The 13,294-nt window shown below is 42.1% G+C and overlaps 1 protein-coding gene across 1 annotated transcript in view; it reads left to right on the forward strand.

Moving 5' to 3' along the window:
- Positions 1-13,294, forward strand: part of naalad2 (N-acetylated alpha-linked acidic dipeptidase 2) — a 151,807-nt gene that overhangs the window by 85,419 nt on the left and 53,094 nt on the right. The window contains exon 14 of the mRNA XM_072577777.1: positions 9,039-9,130. Within this exon, the coding sequence (XP_072433878.1) occupies positions 9,039-9,130 (92 nt within the window). The remainder of the gene's footprint in view (positions 1-9,038; positions 9,131-13,294) is intronic.

Genomic DNA, 13,294 nt, shown 5'->3' on the forward strand with positions numbered 1-13,294 from the left:
TCAATGTAACTAAGTCCAGGGTTTACCTGACCACTCCCACAAATAAGGCGGAGCTGCTGGCACTAGTTTTTCTCCTTGTTGGCACAGTGGGCACCTCCCCACCAACATGGCTATGTCAGCATCCAGTCCTCGCCACCGGACATAATGTCTTGCCAACATGTTCATTTTGGAAACTCCTGGAAGACCTTGGGTGGAGTTCAGCCCGTATCTGGTGGCTATGACCTTTATTTGGGCCAATCACTCTTGCTCCCCATAATATGTTGTCCTTGACGGTGATCTGGTCTCACTGAGTCCAAAAAGATTTCAGTTATGGTTTTTTTAGATTAGATTAGATTAGATATGGTTGTGATGGCCCTTTTTTTTCCACCATCACCAGCAGCTGTTTTAGTTTTGCCTGGATGGGATTTTGTGGTGTCCATATAGTCTGACAGATGTCCAGAGAATTTAAAACCAAAACACACTGTTCTAATGGTAGAACTACTGGGGGTGAATTGTAATCGAATGCACTCAGTTCAGAAGCCCACTGCTGAATTCAACCTGAAGCTATGGGTAGCATGACCCTATCCTCTTTAAGTAGCTCAAGCAGGGGTTTGTGGTTTGTTGCTATTATAAGTTTACATCCATAAAGTAATTGGTGGAACTTTCTTACACCAAAGATGACCACCAAACCTACCTTCTCTATTTGGGTGTATCTTTGTTCGGTATCAACCAAAGTCTGGGAAGCAAATGCTATTGGTCCTCTCTCTCTGCTGGGCCATTGGTGAGTCAACGCTGCCATGATACCATGTGGGAAGGCACTGCATGTCAGCACCACATCTCATTTGGGATTGTAGTGTGTCAACACATTAGACAACAAAAACTGATTCTTCACTTCCCTAAAGACTATATTTTGGCTACAAGACCACTTCCAAAGCTGAGCCTTTTTCAATAGCCGATGTAATGGTGCCAGGATGGAGGCCAGATGACGTGTGAACTTTCTGTAATAATTCACCAACCTAAAGAATGAAACCTAAGCTCAAGTATAGATAGCAAGATGGTGGCAGAGTAGGATGCTCCACCTGGAGCTTCTCTGCTCTGCCTGTTATTTTTTAGTCCCCCTCTTTTTAGCAGTCCTGGAGCAGCGCGAGGGGAAAAGGGAGTCCTGAAGCAATGCAAGTTATCTTGGTGTAGCTGAGTGCTGGTGCAGAGCAAACTGGAAGCCTGGAGCTGAGTGGGACTGTTGTTGGACTGGGGCCTGGCACAGGCAGTCAGATCATGTGTTTGCTGAGCTGCTGCAATGTAGTGTAAATCTGAAATTCTTTACTGGACTGTAACTGTTATAACTATCTTAGTTCTAACTTATTTTTAGACAGTGTAAGTAATGCTACTACTTTCCCTTTTATTCCTCTTTCATATCCAAGATTTGTACGTAGATGTTTGTATCTAAGATGGTACCATTAGAGGCAGCCATTGTAAAAACCTTTCACTATACTTCTGAACTGGAGTACACATGATAATAAAGGATATTCTATGTAGAGGTAAGAGCCAGGACACCTTTAATCACCCTCACTATTTTCCAATGGGTGTAACCTGGTCTTATCAACTTTGTTGCCCAAGTAGATCATCTGGGGTGCCTGCAACACATTTTTCCCTCCTAAGGCATACTCCTGCTTTGGAGAAATGTTTAAGCACTATGTCCTAAGTTCTCTAAATGCTCTTTATTGGTCTTCCCCATTATTAGCACATCATTCCAGATAAGTGGTGACCTGGGATAGACCTTTTAAAAAGTTTACCATCATTCACTGGAAAATGAGACAAAAGGCAGTCTCGTAAATTGGTACAAGCCCTTGAGTATTAATCATAGCATACTTCTGAAAATGCACATCGTGAAGGACATCCTCCCCCTGCAATTTTGCGTAGAAGTCCTTTATGCAAAGGAATGGGTATTTATCCTGCTACAAAAAACAATTTACCATTTGTTTGAAAGTCCCACAAAGGCGAATAGACCCGTCGGGCTTCACAGCCAGTACGACTGGTGCTGCCCATTCTGCACATTACTAGTTGGTTTCCAACCTTCTGATTTCTGCCTCTATTTTTGCTCACAATAGAAATGGTTCTAGATGGCATTTTCAGAATGGTGGAATTGCTTCTTGGTCAATATGCAAGGTGGCCTTGGCCTCTGATAGTCCTAGACCTTCTTGAGGAGCATCCAGCTATTTAATTAGGACTTCACTCAGGAAGCCATTTTCTAATCAAAAATGTTGAGCCAAACTGAATCTTTCTCAACCAATTTCACCCCATCAAGGTTGAGCCCAAACCTTTTACTCCAATCAGTTGTAACTGAACCACCTGCTTCTCATAAGAGACTGAAACCAAAGTTGTACCCTTAATCTGTAAATGTTCCTAGTATAGGTTCTCAGTTTGACAGATCTTATACAAACTTAAGGGTTGGTGTCCAGAGCAAAGTTTGGTTAAGACGGCTTCTGCAATCCCCAATAGGTATCAGTATTGACTGCTATTAGAACTGGGAGACCATTTAACTAGATGCTCATTTTGATTGGTTCTGATTTGGATATTAACTGTTCTAAGCCAGCTGTAAGTGGTCTTTCTGGGGTGTGCACTCTCCTAGACACTGGCCTATGAGTTTTGTTTCTTAGTTCAGGCCTAATGAGACTCCTTTGCTGCCTCGAGCCTGCATACTTGCATGACTACAATGGCCTGCAGGTCCAGATCCTGAGAAAGTTTTAACTGTTTGACTGAGGCTCGGCTTTGTTTTGCTGGAATCCCTCTGTTAGGATATGTCCTGAATGAAGCTATACAATTAACTTCATTCGAATGATATCCCAGAAGCTCAATTGGTCTGAGAAGGATTACCACTTTCATCAGAATACCCTATAACTCACATGCTCCCCTTTCTGCATTTTCTAAAGACAAAGCCAGTTGTGCACTAGTTTGAAGTCCAGTAGGGCACTTTTGCATGATCACATCGTTAATGCCACATACGAAATGGTCTCTCAGCTTAGGCTTAAATCAAAATCACATGCCTCTGCCAGTTGTCTTCATCTCAAAATTCCTGATCTGGATTCCTTGGTTCTTGAACTTGTGGAAAACCAATAGTGCCTCAGTACTAGAGGAAGTTTAGGGCCTTAGCTTTCCTCAGTTATGGCAGCAACTTTTGAAAGATTTTAGTATCTGGTATCTCAGGGAATATTAGGCCTTTAATAACTGAAAAAAGCTGAGAATCTACAAACTGTCTGGAGAATTATTCATTGCTTTTTGTCTGCCCCAATGCACTTGCTCTGAAAAATAACATTGAACATAGAGTATTGTAGCATAGTACAGGCCCTTTGACCCTTGATGTTGCACCAACCTGTGGAACCAATCTGAAGTCGAACTGTCCTACACTATTTCATATTTATCCACATGGTTCCCTCATGATCATTTAAATGCCCTTAAAGTTGGAGAGTCTACTATTGCAGGCAGTTCCATGCCCCAACTACTCTGAGTAAAGAAACTACCTCTGACATCTGTCCTATATCTGTCAACCCTCAATTTAAAGCTATGGCCCCTCATGCTCACCATCACCATCCAAGGAAAAAGGCTTTCACTGTCCACTCTGTCTAAACCTCTGATCATCTTACATGCCCGAATTAAGTCACATCTTAACTTTCTCTCTAATGAAAATGGCCTCAAGTTCCTCAACCTTTCCTCATAAGACCTTACCACTATACCAGGCAACATCCTAGCAAATCTGCTCAACCATTTCCAAAGCTTCCACATCCTATAATGCGGTGACCAGAACTGTACACAGTACTCCAAGTGTGGCTGCACCAGAGTTACATAAGGCTGCAGCTTGACTTGTGGCTCCAAAACTCAATCCCTCTACCAATAAAAGCTAACACATTATATGCCTTCTTAACAACCCTATCAACCTGGGTGGCAACTTCCAGGGATCAATGTACATGGACACAGGTCTCTCTGCTTATCCGCACTACCAAGAATCTTGCCATTCGCCCAGTACTATGTGTTCCTGTTGCTCCTTCCAAAGTCAATCACCTCACACTTTCCTGCATTAAACTCCATTTGCCACTTCTCAGCCCAGTTCTGCAGATTATCAATGTCCCTCTGTAACCTGCAACATCCTTCAGCACTGTCCACAATTCCACTGACCTTCGTGTAATTTGCAAATTTACTAACCATCCTTCTACGGTCTCATCTAGGCCATTTATGAAAATGACCAACAGCAATGGAGCCAAAACAGATACCTTGCAGTGCACCACTAGAAACTGAACTCCAGGATGAATATTTCCCATCAACCACCATCCTCTGTCTTCTTTCTGCTAGCCAATTTCTGATCCAAACTGTTAAATCACCCTTAATCCCATGCCTCCGTATTTTGTGCAATAGCCTAACGTGGGGAACCTTATCAAACACCTTATTGCAATCCATATGCATCACATCAACCGCTTTACCCTCATCAACCTGTTTGGTCACCATCTCAAGGAACTCAAATAAGTTTTGAGAGACATGACCTACCCTTCACAAAACTGTATTGACTATCCCTAATAACTTATTCCTCTCTCGATGATTATAAATCCTATCTCTTAGAACCTTTTCCAACACTTTACTCACAACTGAAGTAAGGCTCATTCGTGTATAACTACCAGGGCTGTCCCTATTCCCCTTGAACAAGGGGACAACATTTGCTAACCTCCAGTCTTCTGGCACTATTCCTGTAGACAATGATTATATAAAGATCAAAGCCAAAGGCTCTGCAATCTCCTCCCTAGCTTCCCAGAGAATCCTAGGATAAGATCGGTCCAGGGGATGTATCTGTTTTCACGCTTCTCAGAATTGCTAACACCTCCTCCTTGTGAACCTCATTCCCGTCTAGTCTAGTAGTCTATCTCCATACTCTCCTTGACAACCTTGTCTTTTTCCAGTGTGAATACTGGGGGAAAAAAAAATTCATTTATCCCTTCCCTTATCTCCTATGACTCCACTCACAGCTTCCCACTACAATCCTTGATTGGCCCTAATCTTTCTCTAGTCATTCTTTTATTCCTGATAGACCTGTAGAAAACTTTATGGTTTCCCTTGATCCTCGCTGCCAACTACTTCTCATGTCCTCTCCTGGTTCTTCTTAGCTCTCTCTTTAGGTCTTTCCTGGCTAACTTGTAACTCTCAAACATCCTAACTGAGCCTTCATGTGTCATCCCAACATAAGCTTCCTTCTTCCTCTTGAAGAGAGATTCAACTTCCTCAGTAAACCACAGCTCCCTTGCTCGACCACTTCTTTCCTACCTGACAGGTATGTACTTATCAAGGACATGAAATAGCTGTTCCCTGATTATGCTCCACATTTCAATTGTGCCCATCCCTTCCCTATCCTATGCATCCTAAATCTTGCCTAATCGCATCATAATTACCTTTCCCCAGCAATAATTCTTGTCCTGTGGTATATACCTCCACCTTTCCGCCACTAAAGTAAACATAACCGAATTGTGGTCACTATCTCCAAAGTGCTCACCTACCTCCAAATCTAACACCTGGCCAGGTTCATTATCTAGTTCCAAATCCATTGTGGCCTAACCCCTTGTTGGCTGTCTACAAACTGTGCCAGGAAACCCTCCTGCACATATTGGACAAAAACTGACCCATCTAAAGTACTTTAACTGTAGTGTTTGCAGTCAATATTTGGAAAGCTGAAGTCCCCCATGACAACTACCCTGTTACACTCAATCCTATCCAGAATCATCTTTGCTATCCTTTCCTCTACATCTCTGGAACAATTCGAAGGCCAATAGAAAACTTTCAACAGGGTGACCTCTCCTTTCCTTTTTCTAACCTCAGCCCAGACTACCTCAGTAGAACGAGTCGTCAAATATCCTTTCTGCCATTTTAATACTGTCTTTGACTAACAATGCCACACTTCCCCCTCTTTTACCATCTTCTCTGTTCTTACTGAAACATGTAAATCCCAGAACCTGCAATAACCACTTCTGTCCCAGCTCGATCCATGTCTTTGAAATGGCTGCAATATCAAAGTCCCAGGTACCAGCCCATGCTGCTAGTTCACCCACCTTTATCCGGAACTCCTGGCATTGAAGTAGACACACTTCAAGCCAACAGCTTGCTTGCTGGTGAAATCTTGCAACCTTGAAACCTCATTTCTGATCAACCTCCTGGACACGAACTATAATTTAGGTTCCCATCCCTCCCTGCTGTCTTAGTTTAAATCCTCCCAAAGAGTGTTAGCAAATCCCTCGCCCCCAGCCTCCAGGCCCCCGGCCCCGGCCCCGGCCCCGGCCCCGGCCCCGGATATTGTTTCCCGTCTGCTTCCATACTAGGCACTTTTTGACTGCAGGATCAAACAGGTCAAGCTTCCCAAATAACAGTATCATACCAGAAATGCTTACCCTAACTCAAAGATAACTGATGAAAGTGAATCACCTCAGTCATCACGATTGAAATAACTCCACAAAGGCCAGTATCCCATCAGCAAGCCACCTTTTTTTTTCCCACACATACACAGTAAGTGACAATTACCCAGCTAGTTCAGAGCAGGCCCCAATGCAAACAGAACCCCAGACACACCTGTTTATATCTGTCAGCTGGAACTCCCTGATTGGGGCTGTTAACCTGGTCTAATCAGGGAACTCATATTCTATGAGATCCACCTGGCTGACTTCATTCCCATCACTCTGTATCCAGTGTGTATTTACAAGCAAACCCCATTATGTGCAATACAAATTATCAAAGATGAAGGGGGTGGGTGGAGGAGGATGGGATAATGAGACCAGGAAAGGACTAAATCAAAATGGAATTGTCAGGGGAAATAAAGTACTATATCCCCCCGCAGTGCCCACCTCTCACTAAAGGCATTAAGAACACTAATGTTCGCATTCCATGAAACAGTTGGTGCTTGAGTCTGACTCAGAGGTACAAAAACTACTCCTGTGCTTCCAGAGCCCATAGGTCCAATAAAATCAATAGCACATGTTATAACAGTGGTTCAGTGAAGTATCCCCTTATCTCACACTGGCCAGTAAAGAAGGCTGCCTGTGTCACTTACTAGCCATGTTCTTGAAGTGCTCATGCTTTGATCAATTTTATGTGCAACAAAGTCTAATTTCTGGCCAGGATTCAGCAATGTAGATATGCTCACACCTAAATAAAATCCATACCCTTTAAATATCAGTATTGATGCCTGGTTTTAGATTATGAAAAACTTTATTTTGTGTGCTTAAAATGTTTATTTTTGTGTAGAATAATTTATTTCATCAAATAAGCTGTTTTGTACAGATAATCCACAGTAAAATTATTGTGATTATCTGATTATCCGAGATAGTGCAATTTGTAAGAGTGGAAAATTTGCCAAATATTTGAATTTAAAATAGATGATCCAGATTGAAAGACCATTATTCAAGTTGTAGCAACTGTTTAATCGAAACACCAAGAATGCGTTTTCATTTTTATTTGAAACAACATTTGTACGAAAACCATAAGACATAGGAGTGGAAGTAAGGCCATTCGGCCCATTGTGTCCACTCCGCCATTCAATCATGGCTGATGCGCATTTCAGCTCCACTTACCAGCGTTCTCCCCGTAGCCCTTAATTCCTCTAGACAACAAGAATCTATCAATCTCGGCCTTGAAGACATTTAGCGTCCCGGCTTCCACTGCACTCCGTGGCAATGAATTCCACAGGCCCACCACTCTCTGGCTGAAGAAATGTCTCTGCATTTCTGTTCTGAAATGACCCCCTCTAATTCTAAGGCTGTGTCCACGGGTCCTAGTCTCCTCGTCTAATGGAAACAATTTCCTAGCATCTACCTTTTCCAAGCCATGTATTATTTTGTACGTCTCTATTAAGTCTCCCCTTAATCTTCTAAACTCCAACGAATACAATCCCAGTATCCTCAGCCGTTCCTCATATGCTAGACCTGTCATTCCAGGGATCATCCGTGTGAATTTTACAATCATGAAATCTGCTATACTTGATTCACCATTTAACTTTGATACTTCATATAGACAATTCATAGTTTATAGCTGAGGAAGTGCAGTCTAGAATGCATCTTTCCTTTCATTATTTGAGGTCAAGAAAATGTTACGTTAATTTAGTAAGGTATTACAACATGAATTTCTCTTTGATCTTAAGGCTGGTTACTGTACATGTAAACATACAGACAAAGAGCAGGCTATACAGCTCCTCAATCCAACTGCCATTCAATAAGATCATGAGAGATATGACTGTCACCCCAAATCTGCATTCATACCTATCCATCCTTTGCCTTAAAATATTCAAGGACTCTCTTCCACCGCCTTTTCAAAAAATGAGCTACGAAGACTCATGATGCTCTCAGATAAAAATATTTGCTTAATCTCTGTTTTAAATCGGTGACCCAAAAGCCGCATTCCAATGCATGGGGAATAGGCTTTTAAAAATATGTTCCACTTATGTTGAGCCTGAGGCATATTTTGTTAAAGCCAAAGAATTAACCAAAATCTATCTTCTTTTTTTTCTCTTTTCTATCAGTGAGTGCTATTTCACATATGTACTAACCACCACCAGTAAATCATTCATGTTTTTCAATTGATTAGTTTTCCAAGCCTGTTAAGGGCTCCAAAATCTTTCTATTTAAGTTGACTCCTCTCACTAATGATTTAGCAAAGTACCTTGCTGATCTCCAAAGCCAGTGATATAAGATTTTATCATTCTTTCTTAGAATATAGGTATTACTGTTTGGGCCAGAATTTATTTCACAACTCTAATTGCCTTTGAGAAAGTGTTTGTTAGCTGCTGTCTTAAACTACTACAGACTGTGTGGTGTGGGTTTGCCCAAAGTGCTATTAGGAAGGGGGTTCCAGGATTTTGACTCAGTGACAGTGAGGGAATGATGATATAATTCTGGGTCTGGATGATGTGTGGCTTGGAAAAGAAATTAACGTTTATTTTAACAAGGATGTTACCAGCATTATCATTTAGGTTACAGCTAAGATAGGCTCACAGTAAACTGCAAAAAATATAATATGGTTTTGTTTAAACTTCCTTTCAGATTCCCAGTCCTGATGATGGTTATGAGGGAAAATCCCTTTATCAGAGCTGGTATGAGAAAGATCCTTGGACAGAGTACAAGGAAGCTCCGAGGTCAGCCAAAAATAAATTATTGTTTTCCTTACCAACCGCTTCAGCCTTTATTAAGATTAGAAGGGAAAAATTGTGAATGCTGAGAAAATTGTTTGTGCAAATTCAGTCAGGTGTGTGTTGTGCTAATAGCACACACTTTTCCCAGTATAGTTCTTTTCTTATTATTCACAGTTCAGTACAATTTTGGCATTTTGCAGAATGCTCACCTAATGCTGGGACTGGGAAACCAAGATGTCAGTGAAATTGAAATCATACATGTAGAATCGTAAAGCACTGAGGACCACTGTGTCAATTGGTCAATTATAGTTCGTGGAGCAACTGGAGGTAATTCGTGTAAATGTGGAAATTCACCTGAAGCATTGCAAATGCAGAGAAAATACGGTTATATATAAAGTTTGCTTCCCTTAGAATCGAGCACATTTAAATATGTTTATTTAGACCTTGATCCAGACATAATGCATTAAAGGCACAATGCAGATTTTGGGCTGGAGGAGAGAGATCAAATAAGAGAATGAGACAATTTCATGGCAAAGTGAACATTATTCTGTGTACAATCAGCATGAGGCTTCTTTATTTCATTCAATTCAAAGTTATCCACCATCAATCAAAATTTCATTATTCTGACAATAATCTCAAGGTAAAGATTTAAGTGACGTTAACAGTCACTGTCAATGCTATTTCTATAACAGAGGTATACAGGCACCTGTGCAACAGACAGAAAGGTTCTGTAACTGATTCCCTGCTGCTGTGGTTGTTGCAGAGGAGGTTGCTTTGAAAGAATTCTATGATCACCACGCCTTAGACTACTGCAGTTAAATCTGTGGGTTATGCATCTCCTACAGATTCTCACCTGCTGGTTGTTCCTTCATAGATTCTATAGAGTCATAGATTCAAAGAAATGGGCAGCGTGGAAACAGACCTTGGATCCAACTCATCCATGCCGACCAGATATTCTAAATTAATCTAGTACCATTTGCCAGGACGTGACCCATATCCCCCTGAACCCTTTCTATTCATATACCCATCCAGATGCCTTTTAAATATTGTAATTGTACCAGCTTCCACCACTTCCTTTGGCAGCTTATTCCATAAATACACCACTCTGTGTGGAAAAAGTTGTCCCTTAGGACCTTTTTAAATCTTTCCTTTCTCACCTTAAACCTATGCACGCTAGTTTTGGACTCTGCTGTCATGGGGAAAAGACCATGTTGATTTATCCTATCCATGTCTCTCATGATTTTATACACTTCTATAAGGTCTCAGCCTCTGATGGTCCAGGGAAAACCGACCCAGCCTTTTCAGCTTCTCCCTCCAGCTCAACCCCTCCAACCCTGGCAATATCTTTGTAAATATTTTTTGTACCTTTCTCATGCTCTTGTTTTTCAAGGGTATTGGGTGTCTACACTTGCATTCTTGAATGCTGTGCATTTTTACTAGACTACTGCTGCTCTGAATGCTTGGCATGATTAGTTTGTACTCTCTTCAATACACTAATCACTTTATTTACATTAAGATATACAACAAATTGCACACAGTTTTTTTTTGTATTTCTCTTTTAAAGACTCCATTACAAATTTCTGTCTCTCTGCTCTTCTGTGTTCTAGTGATGTCAGAGTTGCACCATCATTAATATTACTTATCATATTTTACTACAAAAATGGTTTGACAGGTAGATATGCAATAATCACAGAATCATAAAGTACAGCAGAGGCCCTTTGGCCCATCGAGTCTGCACTGACAATAACAATTCTATCTACATGAGTCCCACCTCTCATCACTGGATCCATAGCCTTGAATATTATATTTCAAGTGCTTATCCAAGTGCTTTTGAAACGTTGAGAGTTTTTGCCTCAACTACCTTCCAAGTAGTAATTCCAGATACTCACCATCCTCTGAGAAAAAGATTGTTTCCTCAAATCTCCACTGATCCTTTTGCCTCTCACCTTAAAAATTATGCCCCTTTGTTATTAACCCTTCAACTTCCTTTTTGCCCTGTCCATTGTCCCTTATAGTCTTATATACTTCAATCAGGATCCCTTTCAGCCTTCTGTGTTCCAAACAAAACAATCCCAAGTTAATCCAGCCTCTCTTCATAGCTAAACTGTGCCATGCCTGGCAATATTCTGGTGAATCTCCTCTGCAGCCCCTCTGATATAATTATATCCTTCCTTTAGTGCAGTGATAAGAAGCACACACTATATTCCAGCTGCGGTCTAACCAAAGTCCTGTACAGCTCCAACATAACTTGCCTGCTGTTATAATCTGTGCCACAACTAATAAAGGCAACTGCTCTGTATGCCACCTTAACTAACCTATTAACCTGTCCTGCTGCCTTTAGTGATCAGTAGAGAAGTATCCATGATCCCTCTGTTCATCTGAGTTTTCTAGTATTCATTCAGTATTCCCTTGTCTTGTTAATTTTTCCAAACCTCTCTCTTATCAGGGTTAAATTCCATATGGCACTGATCTGGCCATCCGATCAATCCATCCAGGACATAAGACCTTCTTGTTCACTGTTTAAACACCTGAACAATCTTCATATCATCCACAAACTTTCATATCATCCCCCCCATATTTTCATCAATGTCATTTATATATATTAGGAACAATAATGGACACAGTACTGATCCATGTGGTACGCCACTGAACACTGACTTCCAGTGACATTTTGATTAGATTATTTACAGTGTGGAAACAGGCCCTTCAGCCCAACAATCCACACCGACCCGCCGAAGCGCAACCCACCCAGACCCATTTCCCTACATTTACCCCTTACCTAACACTACGGGTAATTCAGCATGGCCAATTCACCTAACCTGCACATTTTTAGACTGTGGGATGAAACCAGAGCACCTGGAGGAAACCCACACAGACACTGGGAGAATGTGCAAACTCCATACACAGAGTCGCCTGAGGCAGGAATTGAACCCGGGTGTCTGGCGCTGTGAGGCAGCAGCGCTAACCATTGTGCCACCGTGCCACCCACTTCTAGATAATGAGTCAGAATACTGAACGGAAATGGAGGGTTTGGTGATGTCGTGCATTGAGAACAACCTCTGTCTCAACATTGGCAAAACTAAAGAACTAATCATGGACTTCAGAAAGAAAGGAGGAGAACATGCCCCAACTCCATGAACAGAGCCGAGGTTGAGAGGGTAGAGAGCGTCAAGTTCCTAGGAATGATGATAATTGGCAACTTGTCCTGAACTTCCCACATAGACGTGACGGTCAAGAAGGTGCAAGAATGCCTCTTTCTGCTCAGGTGGCTCAGGGAGTTTAGCATGTCCATAAGGACCGTCAACAAGTTTTACAGATGCACCATTGAAAGCATTGAAAGCAGGTGCATGATGGCCTGGTATGACAACTGGTCCAACACCAAATGAAACTTCAGAAGGTAGTGGGCGGCACGGTGGCTCAGTGATTAGCACTTACTGCCTCTCAGCACCAGGAACCTGGGTTCAATTCCAGCCTTGGGTGACTCTCTGTCTGGAGTTTGCACATTCTCCCCCTGTCCGTGTGGGTTTCCTCCGGGTGCTCCGGTTTCCTCCCACAGTCCAAAGATGTGCAGGTCAGGGTGAATTGGCCATGCTAAATTGCTCATAGTGGTAGGTGCATTAGTCAGGGGTAAATAGGGGGAATGGGTCTGGGTGGGTTACTCTTCGGAGGGTCATTGTGCACTTGTTGGGCTGAATGGCTGTTCGCACACTGTAGGGAATCTAATCCAATCTAGTGTGCACAGCCCAGATGATCATGGAAGCAACCTTCCATCCATGGACTCCATTCACATGGCTTGTTGCCATGGAAAGGCTACCAAAGTCACCAAAGACACATTGTACTCCAGTAATGCTCTCCTACAACCTCTTCTGTCAGGCAGAAGATACAGATGCTTAAACACGTGCACCAACAGTCTCAGGAACAGCTTCTTCCCTCCTGCTATTAGACTGATGAACGGACTGTCTAACTTCAAATAATGCTGATCTTGCCTAGTGCATGTTCTGTGCAACATAATCGGTATGCCTCTATCTAAGTTTGTTTTTCTCATCCTATGATCTACATGTCCTTTGTAGGAATTGGGAATATGGGATGGCGTTTTTACAGGGGGCAGGGTGGGAGGAGGTGCCACAGCTACCTAGACTACACTTCCTCCTAACCTGTCCCCTGTAA

The sequence above is a fragment of the Chiloscyllium punctatum genome, chromosome 9 (genome assembly GCF_047496795.1).
Source record: "Chiloscyllium punctatum isolate Juve2018m chromosome 9, sChiPun1.3, whole genome shotgun sequence".
Classification (NCBI taxonomy): Eukaryota; Metazoa; Chordata; class Chondrichthyes; order Orectolobiformes; family Hemiscylliidae; genus Chiloscyllium; species Chiloscyllium punctatum.